Below are 26,398 nucleotides of genomic sequence, written 5' to 3' on the forward strand. Positions count from 1 at the left end.
ATAAGGGCACCTTATGATCGATTAATATAATAAGAACTTATAGATTCTCAATCCTTAAGTTTACAACAAAAACTATATATTACAAGTTTACAACTTCTCTTATTATGATTCTTTCGTTGTGTGCAATTTCTTGCTTATAATGTTGAACAAAAACTATAAAATAAAAAAGTAATAATGTTGTGATTCGCTTAAAGCTTAGAACTGGCTAGTTTGATTAAGTCTTTACGAAGTATCTTGCCCGATGGAGTTTTTGGTATGGAGTCTATAAACGCGACCTTCCTTATTTTCTTATACGGTGCTACCTGTTTGTTTATTACATCATAAACACCCAAAATAATCAAATAGTAAATTCTTAAGTTGTTAAAGAAATCAACCAAATAAGCTAATTAATCCTTCAACAAGATGTGTTAAATTAGTAATAAAATGATTGTGGTTATATAAGCACCTGTTCAGAGATGAAGTTAATAACTTGTTTTTGAGAGAGATCGCTTTCAGGCTTGCGCGATATGTAAGCCATCGGACATTGCCCTGCTTCTTTATCCGGTAACCTATGCAATATACAAAAGCCGAGGAGAAGTAAGAGAACGACGTGTTATGCTGATGATTTAAAAACAAGATTATTACTCAAAGCAAAAAGATCAACAAGACTTAACGGAATAACGGCTGCGTCTAGAATATCTGGGTGGTTCAGTAAGAGAGCCTCTAGTTCAGCTGGAGGTACCTATTATACATCCCCATAACACGTTAGTTAGATAATTGCATGTGAATTTTTGTTTGGTAAACCTAATTAATTTACATGATACAATGAAGACATGTCTAACCTGATAACCTTTGTATTTGATTAGCTCTTTCAATCGATCAACAGTAAAAAGAAACCCATCATCGTCAATGTAGCAAAGATCTCCGGTTTTAAGCCATCCTTGTAAATTAAAACATTCTTTTGTAGCTTCTTCATTCTTAAAATAACCTTTTATATACACAAATAAATGTTGGTCATAAAAATGTATACGTGTAACCCAAGCAATATCTTATTTTTTTATTTACCTTTGGCAATAGAAGGCCCTTTAAGCCAGAGCTCACCCGTTCTATTAACACCCATGACCCGACCCGTATCCGGATCCACAATCCTCGCTTCCACACCGGACGACAACAACCCCACCGCACCATATCTCCGGCTCTCCTCCACCGTATCAATAGAACCTCCTGCACCGTTAGATTCCGTCAAAGCGTAACCCTGAAAAATATCAACCGTTGGATACTTCTCTATAAACCCTTCCGTAACCTCCTTGCTCAGCGGAGCTCCACCGCACCTAACTATTCTCAGCGAGCTCAGGTCGTACTTCGCCTTGATCAGCTCTGCTCCGTTCATCATAGCTACTATAACCGGCGTCACCAGAACCAGCGTCGTGGCTCTGTACTTCACAACCGCCGCCAGCATCTCGTGTAGCTCGAATCTCCGGAGGATCACGACCGTGGAGCCTAACGATGCGGTGGCCATGACGTAGTTCAACAAACCGAACGTGTGGAACATCGGAACAGTGCAGAGGAAGATCTCGTGCGGGTCCATTGGCTCGACGAGGTGTCTGGCCACGTGTGCGATTAAGTTCCCGTGAGACGACATCACTCCCTTGCTACGTCCTGTGGTTCCCGACGAGTAGAGAAGCATCGCCGTGTCGTCCTGGTGGACTCGGTCTCTGACTCGGTTCTTCCCACTCGGCTCCTTATTCATCATCTCACTCATATAACCGACGACTCTGACTCCGCGAATGGGTCCCATTTTCTCGAGGACAATGGAGATACCGGAACCGGCGAGTTTCTGACTCAGCTCAGGGGTCGTGAAGGCGAGAACCGGGTTGCTGTCTGCCATCTGTCTTGAAATCTCACCGGCGGTGTTGAGAGGATTCGCGGTGGTGACGACGGCGCCGAGAGACATGACGGAGAGGCAGACGATGGGGATGGATATGGAGTTGGGAGATAGGACGAGCACGACGTCGCCTTTTCTTACTCCAACGTCGCGGTGGAGACAGTCCGCGACACGGTTTACGGCCGTCCAGAGCTCGGAGAAGCTTATGCGGCGGCCCGTGGCGGCGTCGATGAAGGCTGTTGTGCCGCGGTGAGGTTGAGAGGAGATGAAAGTGGTGACGTCGAGTGAGGTGTTCGCCGGAAGTGGCAATGGGTTGCGTTTACTGTAAAACGTCGAGTTTTCATTGCAGAAACCACTTCTAGGATCGATGAGAGATGATGATGATGATGATCTTATGGAGTTTGTCATTTTTCTTCAGGTGGGGATTAAATCATCTACTTTAGATGGATGCACAGCTCTAGATTTGTCAAAGTATTTATATTAAGACCATGATTAACTCAAATCTGGTTCTTAGATTCGGTTAATACACGGTTCTTAGCCGAAAAGTATAAAAAAACAAAAAAAACTAAAGAATGTCAAATCATGAATTAAGAACCTCAAATTAAGAACCCGGGTTAATCATGTTCTAAGAACCGTCTCTTAGGCGAAAAGTGTGAAAAAAAAACAAAAAATATGTCAAATCATGAGTTAAGAACTCCGGCTAAAAGACCGGGGTTAATCATGTCCTAACTTAAGTTGACACATGACACATGACACATGGCACGAACTTTAACAGCTCAGCGTCTCTTACTTAGACCGGGGGTAATGTTATACAAGAAGATGTCATGACGTATAGTGTAGTGTATAGTAATTAAACCAAAAACAAATTAAGTGTAGTTCCAGTTTGATTATGTTTCCATGATTTAGAAGTTATACAAGCAAGCAATGGACCAAACTACAATTTGTCACTACAAATAACGTGATTATGCGTATACATTATCCATGAATTCCCCGACAAATAATCAGGTACATGTTATATCATATAGTTGGTGTATCTGTAAATTGCATAACAAGTTAGCTATTATACATTGTCACCAATTTGTAAGTTTGGCTAATATGATCTGGTCTTAAATTTGGCGATTTTGTTAGATTCACAAAGTTTTACATCTCTCGTATTTAAGTTTATACTATTTTGAATAGGAAATAACAAGTAAACATTCAGTATCGGTAAATGATTAGGATATCTAAAATATTTAGAAAATATGATAAGATCACCCATATAAAAAACTCTTATATAAACCGAATAGGAATCACATCTAAATCTGAATAATTCAAATTTGATCAGATCACCCACCGTCACTGTTTCTTCGATGGCCGCCGCCGTCGTTGTTTCTTCAAGCACCGCCACAAACCCGTAGATCCTTTCACCGGCATAGTATATTATTTAGCATTAGTATAGTTTAAATGTTTTTTTATTTATTTCAAACAAGGACTAGATCTCGATCCGTGCAACCGCGCAGATTCTTATTTTCATTTATTTTTATATAAATATTTTGTTTTTAATTCTAAATTGGTATATTATAATATATATGTGTCTATCAATTTTTCAAACATAATAAATTTACGGTATATTTTTTCATTGAATAGATTGTTTCAAACTTTCACTTATATTTGTATTTTCTTATATATATACATATTTTTGGATTATTATTTCATTATTAAAATCGTAACTATATATATAAAAATTAGTAAAATATTGTTTTGTTGTCATATTCAAAGATAATGTAACATTTCAAAAAATTAGAAATTAAAAAAATTAAACTTTTCGCTTCATAAATTTATATTATCGAATAAATAATTAAACATTTAGTTTTTGTTTAATTTTTAAAATAAACTATATAGTTTAAAAAAAAATTTCATTGGTTTAAGGTAGTTTAAATTAATCATTGTTAGATAATATGATTTTTGTTATTAATGTTTTTCTATAATTAAAAGTTAACATCGATAAATATTTAAATAATTAACATATGGAGATATAGTATTACAACATTAAATTATATCTATTTAATTTGTATTATCTATAAATTCAATGAATCATCTATTATTTAAATCCAATTATTGATATCCCAATAAAAATTTATGTTAGGCCCAAAATTTAAATGATAAGATTTGAGATTAAATGTAACATGACTTTCTAGGAATATGTCCATTAAATTCATTTTTTAAAAAATCACACATGAATCAAAGTTGTGTTGTGACTTCTGTTTTAATATATAAGATAGTTTTTAATGTTTATTTTAATTTTTCTAATTTTATGTAATAAATATTTGAGATTTTTATAATATTTTCTATTTTTTATTTTTTTGTTGTTTTTGCATTTCTTTTTCTTTGTTTAAAGTTCTGAAAATTGTCGGAAATGCCAAGGTAATTACCGACAACCATTAGCGAGAAATTTTCCGAGAACACGTTTTGTCGATAAATTCCGACACTGTACCGACGTCCTATTGTTTCCGACCGTCAAACTCCAACGAAATGATAGTTCTCGGAAAATTCTCAGAGATGAGGTCTCCCGGCGAGTTTCTGACAAAATTGGGCGTCGGTATAAATGACTCTTTCTTGTCGTGAAATAGTTTAAACATTATTCAGTTACATGATTTCAAGAGCTTAATTATATATTGCACGGATCCAAATAAATTACTCAGTTACTTTTATATTTACTAACTTTTGGATGGTTGAATCAATACATATGTAATTAACGGTTATTCTTTTATATGCACTAGGAAACAACCCCGCGCGTGAAGAATAAACGTAAATTGTTTAATTTAAATGTTGGACTTATAAAATTGTGTTAATTTTTTAGTTATTTAATATAAAATGTTTTAACATAGTTTTAGTAGATTAATAACTTGTGTAATTGAAAACTTATACAATAAATGAGTGGTAAATATATAATGCGTATAAAAACAGGAAAATGTTATTATATTTGTTTGAAAAAACAGTTCTAGTGTAACATTGTAAAATTAAGAAACGTAATCATCCTTAAATATTTTTCCTAATCTCTTTTTTTTTCTTTACAAGAAATAATGACTTTACTTCCTTCTGTCTCGACAACACTTGCATTTATAACAGGCTGCTAAATATAAATGATGTATTTATTAAAAAAAAAATTTGTATTTTATTTACTTTGTTTTTTATAATTAGAAACAAAAGAAAGAGTATAACAATTGTTAGTCAAAATGTATTGTACCTCTTCAATATTAATTGGGTTTCTTGTTGATTCAAGTGACTGTTTTTTTTTTTTTTTTGTCACGTAATTCAAGTGACTGTTAATCTTGCTGAAGTTGAGTTATAAACTTATAATTAAAAGATGTGACTTTAACATTGAATTTGAAAACTTTTCCAATTTGTTCTGATAAGAAAGAGATAATTGTGTTATCACATGAATCATTATATGATTGCTCCTGCATTTTTGTTAATTTTAAACATTAGTATTTATTTATACATTATAGTGTAATAATATTTATAAGTAGTACCCTTACGTAATTTAATCAAGTCTGTTGAATATTTACCCATAATTCTTGTCATTTCTTTATTGAATGTGGTTAATAATGCAGTATTTTAATTATCTTCGTCAATAGTCTATGTTTTATAGCTATTATAAATTACCATTTTATTATTAATCTGTTTATTATCTAAGTTTAAAAAATCTTTAGTACTCTTAGTTACCTTAAGATACCAACAATATCCATGTTTGTGCATTTTTGCAAATAAACTTTCCACCCACTTTTTGAAATATTTTTGCACATCGATGACAAGATATGTAATTTCATCCATTTATTGAACTAATTTCTTTATTTTTCTTTCAATGGTAAACTCTTTCTTCCAACAATAAATGGACTACAACATATTTTTTTTAACAATTATGAATATTTTGATGTTTTTAAAACTCATATGTGAGTTTTATTAGAATAAATAATTGAGATACCTCAAACAAATATCCAGAAATGAAATTCATTATTTATGTTATTTTGACAATGTTGTTAAGTGTGTTGATTACATTGTTTTCCAACTTCACTTGTGTTGTAGGTGTTCTGGGTAGTCCACAAATTAATTAATTGGTTATACATATACAATAATATCTAGCCAATTAATTAATATGTTTGAATTCAATCTATATGCATTGGTTACTTTCAAGGATTGAATAGTACCCAAGCGATCATCTCTATATATTTTTGAAGCTGACATTGTGTTTAAATAAATATATCCCATTTTCCATGTTTATAACCATAATTTTATTTATTGTTTAAAATTTTAATTTCTATCTAAATTAAGTATGATGATACATTACAAAACCTGAAAATGTTTTGGGATGACCACTTGTTATTATTAGAGTTACACTTTTTGCTTCTTTATTTTTTTTTTTTTTTTGATAGGTATCTACCACATTGTCCCATATAGTAATATGCACTTTGATTTCCCTATTTTTTATTAAAAAAATATTAAAAACGTTTAAACTTAGTGATATTATAAAACAGTAAGTATAAAAAGAAGCGTAAATATTATTAAAACGAGATTTTGAAATGTAGTAATAAAGTTAATATTAGGTTATTTAATTTGACGCAGTAGTTTTGCAAAATATTTTATTATGTTTTTTGTCAAACTTAAATCAAATTCTAAGTTATGAGAAGAGGTTAAATCTCAAAATTTTGATATTTTAATATTTTACTAATAAATTATCTTTCTGACCGATGTAACTATGAACTTACCCTTCGAATTGAAGATCTAGGTTTATTCTTCTTTGTCTACTACTTGCATCTTTTTGTGTTCAGCATTTCTTCAATGATAACACCAATAGTATCTGTAATTAACTTAATTATTTAATACACATTAACTACATCAATAAGTTTTGTGTTTATTTATTTTTGTATTACCATCATATAATTAATTTTTGTCTACAATTTTCATAAGTTGATCATAATCGTGGAACCTAAATTTCCCACAATTTATTAATACACCATATTGTTCAATTTGAGATATTGTTGAATCATTCAACCAAATAATAAAAGGATGTTCTGAAATTTTATAATGTTCTCCGGTCCTCCAAACTCACAATCATTGAAGATATATATTTTACACCAAATAATAAAAGGATGTTCTGAAATTTTATAATGATCTCCAGCCCTCCATACTCACAATCATTGAAGATATATATTTTACATTCTAATGGTTCCTGAGAAAATTGATGAATGTATCAGTTATAAATTGATCCCACGATAGTAGATTGCTAGATTATAAAAAATTTGAAGTTATTTATTGTATTAAAAGTAATTCAATTAAAATATTGAAAACACTACCTTTTCATCCGGTAGTAAGAAATTAAGGCTTATAACCAATTTTAGGATTTCTTACTTCCCACATTGTCTTATTACTCTTTCTATAATTCCTTGTTCTCCACGTTTCATCTTGATATTTTCTAGTAATTTGTAGGTAGGAAGTTTGATTCCTTCCTATCCATGTTGTTGTTGTTTGTGAATTAGTGATCCTTTTTTCTCTACTTATAGTGTAAAAAGAGTCTTGAACAATTGTGTCTGCTAGTTTTGAAAAGTTATGTTGTATTTTTAATGGTAACTTTTTATTTTCTTTGAACTTTTTAGTTATTTCAAATACATGGAGTACGTACATTAGTATGATGAAATACAAAAGAAAAAAAACTAATATCTAGTGTTACCAAATGTCTTTCAACGTGAAAACACACCTTTCACATTTGTTTTCAAAGTTATAATAATTTAAAATAACAGATAAAAAAAAATTTCATCATAAAAAGGTAACTTATTTATTATTAAGCGTCATTCAAACGGATATAGTGATTATATTATCAGTAGTAAAGGAAAATGATGAAAAGGCACATCTGTTAAATTAGAAGCACTGACACGTCTTTTCATTTTTTCGTCAGTTATATTTTTATATGTTTATATATGTCTATATATTTAGACCAAAAATATATATAATTATATACTCATGATTTTAAGGTTATAATAACTTAAAATAACTGATACAAAAATATCCTCACTTCTTATTTATGCAATAGAGAAAGTTTAATCCTCTTAAGGTGTTTACTAATTTATCTTCAATAGAAAAAAAAGAATGAAAAAGCATATCTGCTTAAATTAGAAGCAGAGTTGTCACAACTTTTCAGTTCTTCATCAGTTATATTTTAATATGTTTATATATGTACATAGATGTTTTTATTCTAAATAAGAAGACATAGTAAAAAAATATTTATTATTTTTTTTGGTACGTAATAGTGTTGTCAAAAGTTTTATTCTTATACAATTTAATTATTTTTTACAAAGTTTACCACGGGAAGGAATATCAAATAGGATTTTGTTAACTAATCCATTTCATATTTAAATTAAAAAAAGTCATTTTTATGCTGGTAAAAATTAATTGTCAAGAGAATAAACAAATATGGGCAAAAATCTATGTCTATCCCTTCCAATTTTCTTTTTATTTTATTTTATTTCTGTAGACTTTATTACTTTTCGTCTACTTTTTCTTTTCGTGCAAATTCTTTTCATCTATGATTTTATATGGTTTATATGTGATCAAACGGTTTGGTAGTTTCACAAATAAAATGAAATAAATCTAAGACTACCATGGAGATTTGCATATAAAACGAAATAAATCTCAGACAGGAGTTACTCTACTTTTTTAAATGAGACTTCCAATTTTATTTATTTGATCCTTACGTTCTAGCAGCAACAACAGCAAAGTCACTTGCAATAGTTATTATCCAACTTTATATGTTGGTTGGACACTAAAATCATCTCGTTTATCACGTTGCGAGAATGGGTTATGCCTCGTTGGACACTCTACTTCCCACTCTTCATCTCTTGACTTTGATGCAGTTAAAGGACGAGCCACCATTGTCGTCACCAGACACAACTACAGGAGGAAGCAGCCGTGCCATCAAAAGCCAACGAAATGGTTCCGAATGATGAAGACGTGGAGAAGACAATACCAACATCAAATTCTCTTACAATGAGACTTTCATATAAAATGAGATAAATCTCATACTCGACTAACTCTACTTTTTTAAATAAGACTTGCAATCTTATTTTATTTGATACCAACGTTCTAGCGATAACAACAGCAAGGTATGTAAAATTTGTAATATTTACTCTACTTCTTTAAAAACAACAAAACCCAGTGATAAATGTCACCGTAAACAGATCAACACTTCAATAATGACTCTGAGACTTTAAAGGAAGGAGAAGAAGAAAGACTAATGACGTTAAATTTTTTTTTCTATTTGTTCCCTTTAATCAACCGTTATAGAATCTATTATTAAACATCAATTATTAAGTGTACAATAAGATACCAAATGAATACGGAATGACATACCTTGACATATACCAAGAAAATAAGAAAAGGAGATAGAAGATGGTTACTAAAACAACCAAGTATGTTTTTTTTATAAATTTCTGCTATAAAAATTTCATTATATAGACTATGAAAAGGTACATCCAGGACTAATCTAGAAGCAATGTGTTGTTTGAGATGGAAACATTTCATATTTTTGTTTTTAAATTTAAATTGTGAAAAATATGTTTGTTAAGGGATGCATTGCTTAAATAGATAATGAAAAGGTATGTTTGCTAAAAGATGTGTTGCTTAAATATATAACTATTTAAGGAAGAGTTGTCAAACATAATATTTTGATGACATCAACAAGAGCGTTTATGGTCTTTAGAGCATCCGCGTTGAGGGTTTATAGAGGGAGTTCACACCGAAATCAAGAAAAAAAAATAATAATTCAACCACATGAACTTCTCTCTCCTAAAGCTCTCTTGGATGAACCCCTCTCTCCTAAAGTTCATCACTGTAGTGCGGGCCCCACGTGTCGTGGCGGTCCGCGATTGGTCAAGTTTTTTTTTTTTCCTCTTTTTAAAAAAAAAAATCAAAAGAAAAAGAAAAAAAATTTAATAATAAAAAATTGAAAAGATGAACATCACGAAGGGATTCATTGATATGGATGCTCTTAGATCACAAAAAAAAAAAAAAAAATTGACCATTGGATTGAACTTTTTTTTCCTATAAAAAAAATGATGTCAGCAACTACGTAATTTGGGTTTGCTATTATATATAGATTTTGTTGACGCTCGAACTACACGTTCATATGAATGCATGGAGACTGTTATTTACTTTTTTTATTGTTCCAGAAAGGTGGAAGATATGATAATTATAGAATTGAAATTGGCTCTCATTAATAGTCTTGTTAGAGTTTTAAACCGTGGAGTTGGAAGTTGCGAGCTTGATGAGGTCCTTGCGCAGAATCTTCCCTCACTACAAGAAAACATCGGTATTTTGACGGACATTCCGACGGAAAATGAAATCCTCAGAATTTCCCGAGGAAATTCCGAGGAAGCCCAAATTTTGGGTTTCCTCGGAATTTCCTCGGAATATACCGACGGAATTCCGAGGAAACATTAATCCGTCGGCATATTCCGAGGAAATTCCGAGGAGAAATGTGTTCCTCACAAAATTCCGAGGAAATTCCGACGAACAAGTGATCGATCGATGCGTTTTTGGACATATACCCATCGATCGATCACATTGTTACGCTTTGGTCCATCTTAGTGATCGATCGATGCGTTTTTGGACATAAATCCATCGATCGATGCGTTTATAAAAAAATATTCGAGATTTTGAAACCCAAAACAGTAGTTCCTCGGAATTTCCTCGGAATATTCCGAGGAAATTCCGAGGAACACTTGATATCCTAGATCGATCGATGGGATAATCTCATCGATCGATCACATTGTTACGCTTTGTTCCATCTTAGTGATTGATCGATGCGTTTTTGGACATAAATCCATCGATCGATGCGTTTATAAAAAAACATTCGAGATTTTGAAACCCAAAACAGTAGTTCCTCGGAATTTCCTCGGAATATTCCGAGGAAATTCCGAGGAACACTTGATATCCTAGATCGATCGATGGGATAATCTCATCGATCGATGGGATAATCTCATCGATCGATCACATTGTTACGCTTTGTTTCATCTTAGTGATTGATCGATGCGTTTTTGGACATAAATCCATCGATCGATGCGTTTATAAAAAAACATTCGAGATTTTGAAACCCCAAACACTAGTTCCTCGGAATTTCCTCGGAATATTCCGACGGAATTCCGAGGAAGAAAAGGGTTTCCTCGGAATTCCCTCGGAATATTCCGAGGAAATTCCGAGAAAATAGGGTTTTTAAACCGAAAACAACGTTTTGCGGTTTGAATAACACCTATATAACCCTTATTAAGTGTCTTACGTTCATTATGAAGTCAAAAATTTGTTCCTTACCCTATAATAAACACTTTTCCGATTGTATGAACGAAATCCCCACAACATAAGAGAAACACTTATACACTTTAATGAACGGTAAATGGAATACTTACAATTCGTTTTGAAATTTGTTATTTCATGGTTTATGCTCATCTATACAAAGAATCCTCAATGGTATGCATTACAATTGTATAAGAAATGAAATACGGCAAAAAAAATTGATGTTTTGAAACCCCAAACACTAGTTCCTCGGTATTTCCTCGGAATATTCCGAGGAAATTCCGAGGAACAATATAAATTAATAAAAATATATGCACAGGATATTCTTTTTCCTCGAATTAATGAAAATATTCCGAGGAAATTCCGACGGATATTTAAGTGGCCGTCGGAATTTCCTCGGAATATTTTCATTTAACCGGGCAAACAAGCCGCCAAATATTTCGCGAAAATTGAAATTGAAAATACTGAGGGAATTCCGACGGAAAATATCCGTCAGACCGAAGGTTTTATAAACTCGAACCGCATCTTCTTCCCCATTTCTCTCTTCTTCCTCTCCGGCGATCTCTCTCTCCTTCCGGCGTTCTCCACCTTCTCTCGCGACGATCTCTCCGGCGAATCCTTTCCATTCCCTTACAAATCATGTAAGGACCCTATCTCACTCTCTTAGGTCCTATTTGTTAGGTTTTTAAGTAGATTTGATGATTTTAGAAGTTTTTTGATAGATTTTTGTTAGGGTGATTGGGTAGGATTGTGATTTGTTGTGTAATAGGTTTAGAATTGTGATTTGGTTGTGTTGAATTGATTTAGAACTTGTTTTATAAATTGTTTATTATTTTTGTATTTACAAAAAGTTTTTTCTATATAAATTCGATTTTACAAAACGTTTTTGTATATAAATTCGATTTTTGGATTTATAAAAGATGATTTCATATTTATAAAAATATTTATCTTTATTAAAACTAATTTTGTATTTATAAAACATTTTTTTTTATTTATAAACACTATTTTTTTTTTTTGTATTTATAAAAACTATTTTTAAATATACAAAACGTTCTTTGTATATAAATTCGATTTTTGGATTTATAAAAGATGATATCATATTTTAAAATTAATTTTGTATTTATAAAACATTTTTTGATTTATAAACACTATTTTATTATTTTTTGTATTTATAAAAACTATTTTGTATTTATAAAAAGATGATTTCATATCTATAAAAATATTTATATTTATTAAAACTAATTTTGTATTTATAAAACATTTTTTTGATTTATAAACATTATTTTATTATTTTTTGTATTTATAAAAAGATGATTTCATATTTATAAAAATATTTATATTTATTAAAACTAATTTTGTATTTATAAAACATTTTTTTGATTTATAAACACTATTTTATTATTTTTTGTATTTATAAAAACTATTTTGTTTTTATAAAAAGATGATTTCATATTTATAAAAATATTTATATTTATTAAAACTAATTTTGTATTTATAAAACATTTTTTTTATTTATAAAAACTATTTTATTATTTTTTGTATTTTAAATATGTTTTCTATTTCAATTTTAATTTTATATTTTTGAATTTCAATTTAAAAAAATAAATTTATAATTTTTTTTTTTTAATTTTGGAAATATTCCGAGGAAGTGTATCCCTCGGAATATTCCGACGACATCTTCCTCGGAATATTCCGAGGAATTTCCGACGAAAAAAATCCTCGGAATATTCTTTTTTAAAATAAGTCCGACGAAAAAAGTCCTATAAAAAAAATGATGTCAGCAACTACGTAATTTGGGTTTGCTATTATATATAGATTTTGTTGACGCTCGAACTACACGTTCATATGAATGCATGGAGACTGTTATTTACTTTTTTAATTGTTCCAGAAAGGTGGAAGATATGATAATTATAGAATTGAAATTGGCTCTCATTAATAGTCTTGTTACAGTTTTAAACCGTGGAGTTGGAAGTTGCGAGCTTGATGAGGTCCTTGCGCAGAATCTTCCCTGATGGATTTTTTGGTATGGAAGACACGAAAGCCACCTTTCGTACTCTCTTGTATGGTGCCACTTGTTTGGCTACAAACTCCATCAATGACTTCTCTGATAACAAGCTTCCTGTTTTTCTTACAACGTACGCCATCGGAAGCTGCCCGCCCTACTTCTCTGTCTGGAAATCTATAAATTCCCAAAAATGTTATAAAACTCAAGATTGTTTCTGGTACAAAAACACTTTATAGTGTTATTGTTGTTGTCACTTACGGGATCACTGCGGCATCAATGATTTCAGGATGAGTGAGCAGCAAACCTTCTAGTTCAGCTGGAGGGACCTACGTATACCAATGATCACCAAAAGAAATACCCGATGATTGAATGCTTTTCTAATCTAAAGGTCGGGTATAGAAATCTGAAGATGTTGTTGTTCGAATATACACAAACGTTCATATTTGACAAAATCAAACAATAACCTGGTAAGCTTTGTATTTGATTAGCTCTTTCAATCGATCCAATATAAAAACAAATCCTTCATCGTCGATGCAGCAGAGATCTCCAGTTATTAGCCATCCTTCTGAATTAATAGTTTCTTTTGTAGCTTCTTCGTTTCTTTTTTTTTTTTGAACAAATCTTCTTCGTTTCTAAAATAACCTTTTAAAATAATGAAACATAAAATTAAATTCATAATAAACCTTTTATTTAAATCCCTTGTTGCGCACGGTAACGTATTATATAACCTTTTGTGATGGCGGGACCTTTGAGCCAAAGCTCGCCCGTTTGGTTCACACCCATGATCCGACCCGTATCCGGATCCACAATCCGCGCTTCCACACCAGACGACAACAACCCAACCGCACCGTGTCTCTTACTCTCCTCCACCGAATCTGTCGAAGCTCCTGAGCTGTTTGATTCAGTCAAAGCGTACCCTTGAAAAATATCAACCGTTGGATACTTCTCCAAGAAAAACTCCGTAATCTCTTTGCTCAACGGAGATCTCCACCGGATCTAACCGTTTTCAGCGAGGTCAAATCGTACTTGGCCTTGATCAAATCTGAGCCGTTGATCATAGCTACCAAAATAGGCGGCACCAAAACCAGAGTCGTGGCTCTGTACTTCTCCACCGCCGCCATCATACCGTGGAGGTCAAACTTCCGGAGGATCACCACCTTCGAACCCAAAGCCACGGTGGCCAAAGCGTAGTTGAGTAACCCGAACGTGTGGAACAACGGAACGGTGCAGAGGAAGGTCTGGTTCGGTTCCAGTGGCTCGGCGATGTATCTCGCCACGTGTGCTATTAAGTTTCCGTGAGAGATTATCACTCCTTTGCTTCGCCCTGTGGTTCCGGACGAGTACAGAAGCATCGCCGTCCCGTCCTGGTTAACTCGGTTTCTGACTCGTATCTCACTCGGTTTCTTTTTCGTCATCTCGCTCAGGCTGCCGACGACTCGGACTCCGAGAGTGGATCCCACGCGCTCTTCGGGAGTGGCGAAGGCGAGCTTTGGGTTGCAGTCTGCGACCTGTCTGGAGATTTCTGAGGCGGTGGTGACTACGGCGCCGAGTGACATGACGGAGAGGCAGACGAGAGGGATGGAGATGGAGTTGGGAGAGAGGATGAGTACTACGTCGCCTCTCCTTATTCCCATGTCGTGATGGAGACAGTCGGCTACGTTGTCTACCGATCTCCAGAGATCGGAGAAGCTTACAGGGTGGCCTGTGGCGGCGTCGATGAAGGCGGTGGTGCCGTGGTGAGCTTGAGAGGAGATAAATGTGGTGACGTCAAGGGAGGAATTAGCTGGGAGTGGCAATGGGTTGCGTTTACTGTAGAATGTGGAGTTTGCATTGCAAAAACCGTTTCTAGGATGGATTGGAGATAAAGAAGAAGATGATGATGATCTTTTACAAACAGCCATTTTGTTCAGGTGGTTTAAATGGATGATGCAGCCCTGAGATTATTAATAACATATAAAACTAATTTATAATCTGAAGACAGAAGCTGAGACAGAACCATAGTCTTTGATGAACTAGCAAACCTGGAGTTGCCAAACCGGGTTTTGATGATCTTTCAGTAACTGCCATTTTCTTCAGGTGGTTAGATGGATGATGCAGCCCTGAGATTGTTAATAACATATAAAACTAATTTATAATGTCACTGAAGCATTTGAAAGTGACCTAGAAATGGTTTGTATAAAAAGGGTGCACTAATGGAAAAAATTTACTGGTTGGTTGAACAAAAGAAAAAGCAAAAAGAAATAGCTGAACCAGTCTTTGATGAACTAGCAAACCTGGAGTTGCCAAACCGGGTTTTGATGAAGCGTTAAATGAATCTGAAGAGAACTTCCGGGGATTAAGGTGCAAGTCAGCAAAGGGAAGAAGCGGAAGAAGAGCCATGCAGGGTAGCGAACCAATGGAAAAGATCCTACCAGAGTGTGCATTTCCACCAGACCGCAGAGTTGATGATACCATATGTGTTAAATGAGTGATAGTGAATCTACCAAACCCCACCGTAGATACTGCAAGAGTCATCTCAAAGAATACCCCAAGAACTAAGACAAATCTTTGAATGGAGGTGGTCTCTCTTTTACTCAGGTTGACTATTTTTCTAGACGGTACGTGTACATTCAACACTACACTACAGTATGCCCCTCTGAAAATGAGAATTAACCATATAATACTTTTTTTTTTTTGATAACTCTGGTATCTGGGCAGCCACATTCCCAACTATTCCCCGTAGGGAGTCCAGCGCCCCAACGGAAGGGATGTTAAATCCGCTGTGGCCGGGGCTCGAAGTCGTGATGGCGGGCACCTCAGCCGAGGTTCCTTTACCACCAGACCACGAGGCCCGGTTCATATAATACATATAATACATTTATACCCAAATATAATAGTAATACACTAATACTCTTAAAAAGCAAACCAATGCTAGTATATATATAGATAGATACCAAGACCTCGTTGAATGTAATGTAAGTATAGTTCCAGTTTGTTCATTTTCCCATGTTAAAGAACTTTTATTACCGAACGACATGATGTCCCATACGAAAAACGTGAAATTGCCAGAACAAATCCAAGAATTTCCTGACAATGAATCAGGCAATACTATAGGAAATCTATTACATATTGTACAAAACAGGTGTAGTCTAGTATCTTAGCTAAATCATCGTTATCGGTCAAACTTGTTTTGGGTTTCTTAAATTTTTTTTTCTTGTTTTGTGTGATTTAAAAGAAAAAGAAATCAATTGCGGGCCGCCACGTGTCAGTGGGATCCGCAAACAGTACAAAAAACTGCCCAAAGTCGATCCTTATCTCGTGACTTCTGCAACCGATTTTTAAAAAACACTCGGGACCCACGCCTTTAAAACTCCATTAGTATACTGCGATAATCATGGTCTTAGTTGGTAGAGCATTAACATTAGCATTATGCTCTATATTATCCAATCAACAATTGTTAGAAAATCATTTAGAGAAGCATTTACTAAATGCTAATGCTCTCCAAATACTCTTCAGTCAATGCTCTCATAAGAAGCTTTTAGAATAGCATTTGCATTTATAATTTATAAAATTAAGGAAAATATATAATTAATTTATTTATTTTATCTAATAATATCATAAAATTATTTTTATATCCAGAAAATAAAATTTTGATTTCTAAAATTAATTTACAATAAAAATATTTTTTTTAAATAGTATTTCACATTTAAAATATAATTTAATTTTATATAATTTAATTTATTTTAAATGTGAAAAAGTATTTTAAAAATAGATATTTTCATTATAAAATTTATTTTAAAATAATATTTTTCGATATAAACTAATTTTTAAATTATTAAATAAAATAAATCAATTATATATCATTTTAATTTTATGTGTTAATATATTTATATATATATATATATTAGAAATATATTCATTATAAATAAATATATTATATATTATGTACTAATTTTTAGGGCAAATCTCCAAAATAGCACATTTCTAAGTTTATATCACAAAAATAGTACTCAAAAACTAAAATGACCAAAATAGCACATTTCTAAGTTTATCCTTTGAAAATTTTAATTTTTTTATTTTTCAAAATTTGAAATCTTATCCCCAAAACCTCATTTCTCAACTCTAAACCCTAAACCCTAAACCCTAAACTCTAAACTCTAAACCCTAAACCCTAAACCCTAAACCATAAACCCTAAACCCTAAACTCTAAACCCTAAACCCTAAACTCTAAACCCTAAACCCTAAAATCTAAACCCTAAACCCTAAACTCTAAACCCTAAACCCCATCCTTTAACTCTAAACCCCATCCTTTAACTCTAAACCCTAAGTTTGTGACTTTTGATAAAATATTAAGTGCTATTTTTGTGACTTTTGACCTTGAATGCTAGTTTGGGAACATAAGCTTGATTTAGTGCTATTTTTGTTTTTCTCAAATTTTTATAATAATTTTAAATAGCATACTTATACTGCTCTATCAATCATCTAATTACACAGATTAGCAAAAGCATACAACTCCTGCAAAATAATGCTTTTACAGAATACTGCTCTACCAATCAAGGCCTTAGTCTTAGCTAAACACATCCGTCTTAAAAATTTGGCACTTAGCTAAGATTTGATGATTAAAAACATGGTTTGAAAGTAGGCTCTATATTTTAAATAAACAACATCGTTCTCCACATTATATATGTGTAAACCATCCTCAGGGTTATATATATTTCACAGAACTGACAAGAGTTACTACAATACAAGCAACAATAATGCACGGAGATTGGCTGACAGTACAAGACTCGTAACAATTTTAAAGCTTGGAGTTGGAAGTTGCGAGCTTGATGAGATCCTTGCGCAGAATCTTTCCTGATGGATTTTTTGGTATGGAAGATACAAAAGCCACTTTTCGTACCCTCTTGTACGGTGCCACTTGTTTTGCTACAAACTCCATCACTGACTTCTCTGACAACAAGCTTCCTGCTTTCCTTACAACGTACGCCATCGGAAACTGCCCTACTTCTCTGTCCGGAAACCTGTAAATTGCCAAAACATTACAAACTCAAGTACTGTTTATGTGGTCAAATATAAAAAATAAAAACAAGAAAGCAGGTGATGTTGTTATGACTTACGGGATAACCGCGGCATCAGCGATTTCAGGATGAGTGAGTAACAAAGCCTCTAGCTCAGCTGGAGGGACCTATGCAATGATCCCAAACACAAGTTTAGCACCATTTCTCGAGAAGCTTATCATATACACACAAGCATATATAATATCAACACTTGATTCAACAGAACAAACCAGGTCATGTCTCTAGCAATTTAGTCAAAATCAATCACATTACTAAAACAAAAATGGATGATTTTGACTAATCAGCATTTCACTATGCTTCATAAGGACTACATAATATAGCATCAATGTGGATGATGTTCAAATCTGTGATGCATATGTTACCTGATAGCCTTTGTACTTTATCAGTTCCTTTAACCGATCAACCACAAATATGAACCCATCCTCATCGATATAGCAGAGATCTCCAGTCCTTAACCATCCTTCAGAATCAAGTGTAGAGCTCGTAGCTTCCTCATTGCTGAAATAACCTGCCAAGAACAACAACAACAAGCTGCTTTGATGATCTCCAAAATCAAGAACGATTCTCAAATGCTAAGTTCACAATCCTCGACGAACTAAACAGTACCTTTCATAATGGAAGGACCCTTTAACCAGAGCTCACCGGTACGGTTCGGTCCAAGAACCCGACCCGTAACCGGATCCACGATCCTCCCCTCCATGCTTGCCGACAATTTCCCAGCGGTGCCGTATCTCCGACTCTCCTCAACAGTATCCGTTGAAGCTCCTATACCCGTTGACTCGGTCAACCCATACCCTTGTAAGATCTTGACCGTTGGATACTTATCCATGAACCCCTCCGTGACCTCCTTGCTCAACGGAGCTCCTCCGCACAAAACCGTATGCAGAGAGCTCAGATCGTACTTGGCATTGATCTGCTCCGCGCCGTTGACCATCGCCACAAGGATCGGTGGCACGAGAGGGAGATACGTCGCTTGGTACTTCCCTATCGCCGACAACATCTCGCCCATCTCGAACTTGGAGAGAACGATGATCGTCGACCCGTAAGCGAGCAGCCCTGTGGCGAACGCCGCCAAGCCGTAGATGTGAAACATAGGGACCGTGCAGATGAATCTCTGCTCTCCCTGAGATCCAACGTCAGATCCAAACCGGTTCACGACGGTCTGCACCATCGCGATAAGGTTCCGGTGAGAAGAGACCACTCCTTTGCTCATCCCGGTGGTTCCGGAAGAGTAAAGCAAAGTCGCCGTGTCGTCCTGGTCAACTCGCTCCGCGACTCGGGTCCCACTCGGCTTCCTCCTCATCATCTCCGCCAACCTCCTCACCTCCCCCGCCGAGTCAACTCGCTCCTCGTCCATGAGCACGATCGGGAGCCTCTTCTTGGATCCTCCCGACGCGGCGGCGATCTTGGGGAGGAGCTCCGCCGTGGTGAAGGCGATCACGGGGTTCGAGTCTTTAATCTGTTTGGCGATCTCGGCGGCGGTGTTGAGAGGGTTCGTGGTGGTGATGACGGCGCCGAGCGACATGACGGAGAGACAGACGACGGGGAACAAGATGGAGTTAGGGGAGAGGAGAAGGACGACGTGGCCCTTGCGGATCCCCATGTCGGAGAGACAGTCGCCGACGGACTCCACGGCGCGCCACAGCTCGGCGAAGGTGAGGTTTTTGCCGGTGGAGGCGTCGATGAAGGCGGTACGGCCGAGATGAGCCTGAGAGGATATGAAAGTCGTGACGTCGAGGGAGGGATTAGGCGGGAGAGGAATCGGCTTCCGTTTGCTGTAGAAAGTGGAGTTCGAGTTGCAGAAACCACTTCGAGAATCCACTGACGCCATCTCTTTTCTCTCTCTTTTGCTGTGGACACAAATCTAATCTAGATGCGTTTCTCTGTAGCTTTGAACTATATTTTTAAAATGATTTGTCTTGAGTTTGAGAAGAAGTTTGACTACTTTAAACAACCGTAAAGTCATCGCCGCCGACCACCAGCGTGTTTTATTCCGCGATATTTTTTAGTTCGTTGGTGGCACGTGAAAGTTATGGTTTTAATAAGCTTTAAAACCGACGTTGACCGCGCTTGAATATTACATGGGCCATATACTGGGCCTAGGCCTTTTTCAACAATCCTAAGCGCCATATTATAATTGGGAACCGGAAAGAAAAATTACAGTGGAAAACTGAATTTATGTAGAGACAATCCTAAGCGCCATATTATAATTGGGAACCTGAAAGAAAAATTACAGTGGAAAACTGAATTTATGTAGAGTTTATTGATTTAAACATGGGAAATTCTCATTTCGAGTTTTGGTCACGAAAATAGACCACACGGAGGAAAATGACCAAAATGTTTCATTTAATAGGTAAAAAGATCTTAATACTCTAGATATATAAAAAAATTAAAAAATTAAATTAAAAATTAAAAAAAAATAAAAATTAAAAAAATATTTTTTTTAATAGTTTTAGATTATATGTTTCAAATTCGAAATTTTTAATAAAAATATTTCTTTTTTGAATTTTTTTTTATTTTTTTGAATTTTATTTCAATTTTTTTTTTGTAATTCGAAAATACTTTTGAAACTATTTTTAAAATTTTTATTTTATTTTTTTTAATATTTATTTTTTTATTTTATAAAATTTTAAATCTCAATCCCAATCTCTACCTCTTAACTCTAAACCCTAAGGTTTGGATTAGTTAATCCTATGGGTATAAGTGTATATTTACCTCTTTAATGAAATATTTTGGTCATTTTGATCTTTAGAGTCTATATTTATGATATAAACTTTTTTAGTGCTATCCTAGAGTATTTCCGTTTAAAAAGTTGAGAAATTCATTAAACTAGTAAAAAGTTATAAATAGTTTTGAATGTTTAAAAAATCTATAAAAAATTTTTAACTTCAATCATTTTAAGAAAACAGAAGATATATACAATATTCTAAAAGTTTCATTTTGTGAGTTAATTGTTTAGAATTCAAATGTTTACACAAAATTTTAATAGAATCATATAATTATTAAAAGTCAATTTTTGAATAACTATATTTATATAATTGAACAAAGATAAAACCAATAATTATTCAATCTATAGACCAACAATCATAAAAATTTAATATTTTTGACAATCATTACAAATTCAGCTCCACTAACATCCACTTATAATAATGTGTTTGTTACTCTCTGAATTGATTTATGTTCACAACTTTATAAGATGATAATGTCTTCTGGTCTTTTCTAATCATTCTAATTCTTACAGGTATATACAGCTTTTGTCTACCAGAAGTAAAATCAAACAGAAGACATCTTAGCTGTAATAATATTAAGAAGTGAAACTCTGGTCTGTATCAGCCGCCGGAAAATACACCCCAACTCAATCTCAAGCTCCTCAACAGCGATCTGTGCAGCCTCCAACCTTGTACTCGCGCTCTGCACCGCTATTTCGTCCCACACATCATCCAAACAGCAAAACCTCATCGTAAAGATTGAAGACATTGACCTTTTGCTCTGTTTTGTCTCGAGCCAAGGAATACACACAAGCGAGAACAGAGACTCAACCATAGTCACAATAGCTCTTCTCACTTCTTTCAAAACCTCTGCAACAAACAGAAGGTTCTGCTCTATCCTCTGCATCACCAACGTCCCTCTTCCTCCCCCTTTAATACTCTTTAGAGTGTTCAAGCACTTGAGTGTCTCCTTCTTGAGCTTGTTCCTGTGCCTGTTATACGCTGCGATCTTCACGTGCATGTTTGATTCGTTGCAGCGTAGAGTGAGTTGAAGCTCTTTCAGGCTATGTCTCACGAGTGTCATGACATCTTTCGACACGTTACATACGTCTAACATTGTTACTGAAGCTTCAGAGACTTGCTCGATCCATTTCTCCTTCCCTTGTTGGCACAGAGACTCTCTTGCTTCTGGACAGTGATCGAGGAGGTAGTTTGCGCAGTCTTGTAACTCTCTCAAACCTTCCAAGTCCATTTGCGCCATTTGATTGAAACCTAGAAAGGGTGTTTTGCTTGATTCACAAGAAAAAGTGAGGAAATTCAAAGGAAATAGGTTTGTGATTAGGATTTACTGAAATTTTAGGGAGGCTCAATATATATGTAATGTATAGATTGGAGAGGAGGCAGATCTGAGAATGATGAGGAAAGTACGAGGAAGGAACCTTGGGGTGTTCTTTTGTACGGACATGGAGACATAACAGGTCATTTAGGTTATAATTTCAAACTAGTTGCAGTTGGGTGTATTAAGGAACCTTCCGTATAATACCGGATTAAGCTACGTTATGGATTTAATCAGATACTGTTGTCTATACAACAAAACAAAATTTACAATTCTAAATGTAAATTATAAGCGAATACTTTTTGTCAGAAATCATTCATGAACCAAGCCAGCTAGTGTAAATTTGTAATTATCTGGATTGTAAGGAATCAATATCAGAAAGAATTATTTATATATTATTTATTTTCATATATTATTTTATTTTTGTATAGAGATGTTCCACGGTTTTATTTGTAGTGCCATGTCGGTTTAATAATGCCATATGCATTGAAGGTTTGAAAGATTTAAATTTCAGGAAAGTATGTTTTACATTGAATCAAGTCATATGTGACAGGTTCATAATTAAATGGAAATATATACGTACGTCCAACAACAAAATTGATCATGCATGTTAAATGTTATTATAACATTTTGTCCAAATCTTTGATTAGTAGACAAGCAGATTCTAAGTAGATTAGTATAAACAGTGTAGCACCTGAATATTGGCGGATCCATGATTATATGTAGATGGGTCACATGACAATTATACATTATATCCAATTGTCTAATTGAGGGCACTCCTTCTGTCTTATACTAATTACTATAGAAAATTAAAAAAAGAGATGAGGGCATGTGACCCCATACCCCTTGGCTTGCGTTCGCCACTGCACCTGAAATGTTCGAAGCCACTTTCCACCTCATAATTTGTTCTGTTGTTAGAGCATAAACCTAATTATTTGATTTTCCATTTAAGTTTACAGCTTTCCCAGATCTTGATTATCGTTCGAGCATATGGTATTATCTTGATTATTAAATACATCCAGTATGTCCAAGTTTACTGGAAGTGATCATAAGTTTGCATTTATAAAAGAAACTACCTTATGCATGGCGGCACTTAAAATAACTAACAAACCTTTTATTTTGGTTGGTTAAGGTTCTAATCAAATGTAGATGATCTCAAACTCAACATTCAAAACGAACACCGTCGTCTATGATGATATGATGAACCTTTTTCGAATATTAATATGATGCAAAACCCTGTCTCTGTAGACTGTTGTCAAAGTTAAAGTGAAGTTTTTCTAAAAGACACGACCAGAGTTCAAGTGTCAAGAGTATAAAGAGAGATTCATACCCGAACCAAGATATTGTCAACCAACTTCAGCAATGATCTTGTGTGCCGTCAGTATTCCCATCATCCACAAAAATGATCTCAAAATCAACATTTACATCATATACAATAAGTGCTCAAAGCAAATCAACTTCTTGTCTTTTTCATTTTATTATGCAATGGTATAAATATTCCCCGACCACTAAACCAGATCAGGTCGTATAACCAACATGAAAACACTTGTACACTGGTTCGAGGGATCATTACAGTGCTCATGCGCACAAACAAAGTTTAGATCTTTATGTAAAACCCATGATCCACCATCACTTATTTCATTTAACAGAAAAACTAAGGACTAATTGCACCAAAAAAAAAAAGTAAGGACTAAAAGTGCATTAATGTCAAAATATGAGGGGTAAAAAAGGGCAATTTCTTAAATGGAGCCTAAAGTAGTTAATGAGCTTGATGTAAGGCACAATTATAGTAATAGAATCTGAAGAGCTTTAAAACAACTAAGAGCATGTTTATTGCTAACAATCTTTAGTGTTGTTTAAGTGGGTTTTAATGAACTTTTAAGTATTAAAATTAAGCTAAGAAATAATCTTAAAAAACACTTAATTATAGTGGTTTATTGGTAGTTGCTTAACTTAAGGTGCTTAACAATAAAAAAAATATTTAATTTATTTTTAAACATAAATTTTTTTAAAAAGATAAAATTTATTAATTAAATAAAACATAGTTAAACATAACATTTTAAACATAAATTTTAAAATACAAACATAAAAGCATGGAAACAAAGATTACTAAAACAAACGATAATAATTTGAACGAGACATCGAAACTCAGTTGGTATCTTGATCACGTCCAAACTTACGTCATATATGTTTAACCAAATCACCTTTCAGTTGTTGATGTGCTTGTCTATCACGAATTTTTGTTCGAACACCCATCTGATTGGCGATATTTGTAGGGATATCTGTTGAATATGTGAGATCGACATGTGAACTTCCGCTTCCTTCTCCTCGTTGAAAATCAGAAACATCGTATTGAGTGTAGTCATCTCGTTCGTTTTCTACTATCATATTATGGAGTATGATACATGCTCTCATAATCTTTCCAATCTTGACTTTATTCCAAGAAAGTGCCGGATTTTTAACAATGGCAAATCGAGCTTGCAAGACTCCGAAAGCACGTTCGACATCTTTTCGGGCAGCTTCTTGATGTTGAGCAAATAAAACTGCTTTAGGCCCTTGGGGAATTGGAATAGATTGGATAAAAGTTGCCCATTTCGGATAAATACCATCGGTGAGATAGTAAGTCAAATGATACTCTCTTCCGTTGACCGTGAAATTCACTTGCGGAGCTTGACCATTTATTATGTCATCAAAAACAGGTGAGCGATCAAGAACATTGATATCATTTAAGGTATCTGGAGGTCCAAAAAACGCATGTCATATCCAAAGATCATATGAAGCAACCGCCTCTAAAACGATAGTCGGTTTTCCAGAACCACGAGAATATTGCCCTTTCCAAGCGGTGGGACAATTCTTCAACTCCCAATGCATACAATCGATGCTTCCTATCATCCCGGGAAATCCACGAAGCTCTCCAATATGAAGTAGACGTTGAAGATCATCTTGTGTTGGTCTTCTTAGGTACTGATCGCCGAACAAATCTATTATTGCTTCCACAAAATTTTCCACACATAACCGAGTAGTGGTTGCACCGAGCCTGAGGTATTCGTCGACCGCATCGAGCGCAGAACCATATGCCAACACACGAATAGCTGCTGTACACTTTTGAAGTGTAGAGAGACCAAGCCTTCCGAGACCGTCCTTCTTCTGACGAAAGAATTGAACTTCATTTGAGAGACGATCAACAATATGCATAAACAATGGTTTGTTCATTCGAAATCGTCGTTGGAATAGATTTTCTGGATACGTTGGAGCGTCACTAAAATAATCATTCCATAATCGGAGATGACCTTCTTCACGGTTTCTTTTGACAAAAACTCTTTTTTTTCTTGTCAGTTGATAGAAGGAAAAAAATAGATTTTTATAAGTTGAAATTATTATGAAATAAAGGGAATTGGAGATGATGAGTGTGATGAGAATTTAAAGAACAAATGGGTTTGTGATGAGAATGAGTGTGAGTGTGTTTGTGATGAGAGAATGAGAGAAATCAGAGAATGAGAGAAAGTTAACAAGAGAGAGATACTACAAGTGTGATTGTGATGAGTCTCTTTTTATAAAACTCTTGTGGCCTCTCAGTGATGCAAAATAACAAGAGAGAAATAATTCTTGGCTCAGCAAAATACAAAACTCTTGTGACATGAAGATACAAGAGGACAAGTCAGCCATGACTACAAGACAATACAAAACTCTCGTGTTCTTCGCTGCCTCCGGCTGTCGTGTTCTTCTCGTGACCTCTCCACTCTCGTGACCTCTCCACTCTTGTGATACAAGAGTACAAGCCATCACCTCAGCTGCTGTCTACAAGAGTACAAGACAACAACAAGAACATCAGTGTCAAAGCATTATACAAAAACAAGACCAACTAAGCATTTGTTAAGCAACAACAAGAACATCAGTGTCATAGAACAAGATCAACAACATTTAAGTATTACATTTAAACAATAAGAACAAGAACATTTATCCGCTTACAGAACAACAACAACTAAGAACAACAACAACTAAGCAAAACAGAACAAGAACATCATCCGCTTACAACAAGAAATAGAACAAGCAAGAGAACAAGACAACTAGAATCAGAAAAATTCATTGATGAGATTTTTCTTGAGG

At 34.3% G+C, this 26,398-nt stretch overlaps 3 protein-coding genes and 1 pseudogene across 3 annotated transcripts; all 4 read right to left on the reverse strand.

The window, feature by feature from the left end:
- Nucleotides 1-2,516, reverse strand: LOC106431147 (4-coumarate--CoA ligase-like 8). Its single transcript, XM_013871961.3, has 5 exons — nt 1,045-2,516; nt 822-967; nt 654-721; nt 446-548; nt 1-302 (listed from the first exon to the last, which is right to left on the reverse strand). The coding sequence occupies exons 1-5, from the start codon at nt 2,270-2,272 to the stop codon at nt 189-191; spliced, it is 1,659 nt and encodes a 552-aa protein (XP_013727415.1). The 5' UTR covers nt 2,273-2,516; the 3' UTR covers nt 1-188.
- A 10,371-nt stretch (nt 2,517-12,887) lies between these two features.
- On the reverse strand, nt 12,888-16,424 carry LOC106431150 (annotated as a pseudogene).
- A 1,373-nt stretch (nt 16,425-17,797) lies between these two features.
- On the reverse strand, nt 17,798-20,260 carry LOC106431167 (4-coumarate--CoA ligase-like 5). The gene is made up of 4 exons (XM_013871975.3): nt 18,854-20,260; nt 18,610-18,755; nt 18,287-18,354; nt 17,798-18,190 (listed from the first exon to the last, which is right to left on the reverse strand). Exons 1-4 carry the CDS (start codon nt 20,076-20,078, stop codon nt 17,968-17,970), a joined length of 1,662 nt encoding a protein of 553 aa, XP_013727429.1. The 5' UTR covers nt 20,079-20,260; the 3' UTR covers nt 17,798-17,967.
- A 1,000-nt stretch (nt 20,261-21,260) lies between these two features.
- On the reverse strand, nt 21,261-22,795 carry BNAC08G19320D. The gene has a single exon (XM_013871956.3). It carries the CDS (start codon nt 22,214-22,216, stop codon nt 21,521-21,523), a length of 696 nt encoding a protein of 231 aa, XP_013727410.1. The 5' UTR covers nt 22,217-22,795; the 3' UTR covers nt 21,261-21,520.
- Between the last annotated feature and the right edge of the window lie 3,603 nt (nt 22,796-26,398).

This window comes from Brassica napus, chromosome C8 (genome assembly GCF_020379485.1).
Source record: "Brassica napus cultivar Da-Ae chromosome C8, Da-Ae, whole genome shotgun sequence".
Taxonomy (NCBI): Eukaryota; Viridiplantae; Streptophyta; class Magnoliopsida; order Brassicales; family Brassicaceae; genus Brassica; species Brassica napus.

Excerpts from the sequence above, each read along its gene's own strand:
- LOC106431147 (XM_013871961.3), bottom strand. The coding sequence starts at position 2,272 with ATGACAAACTCCATAAGATCATCATCATCATCATCTCTCATCGATCCT. Across the intron at positions 968-1,044 it reads AGGGCCTTCTATTGCCAAAG|GTTATTTTAAGAATGAAGAA; the intron begins GTAAATAAAAAA and ends TGTATATAAAAG. Across the intron at positions 722-821 it reads TCAAATACAAAGGTTATCAG|GTACCTCCAGCTGAACTAGA; the intron begins GTTAGACATGTC and ends GATGTATAATAG.
- LOC106431167 (XM_013871975.3), bottom strand. The coding sequence starts at position 20,078 with ATGGCGTCAGTGGATTCTCGAAGTGGTTTCTGCAACTCGAACTCCACT. Across the intron at positions 18,756-18,853 it reads GGGTCCTTCCATTATGAAAG|GTTATTTCAGCAATGAGGAA; the intron begins GTACTGTTTAGT and ends TGTTCTTGGCAG. Across the intron at positions 18,355-18,609 it reads TAAAGTACAAAGGCTATCAG|GTCCCTCCAGCTGAGCTAGA; the intron begins GTAACATATGCA and ends ATCATTGCATAG.
- BNAC08G19320D (XM_013871956.3), bottom strand. The coding sequence starts at position 22,216 with ATGGCGCAAATGGACTTGGAAGGTTTGAGAGAGTTACAAGACTGCGCA.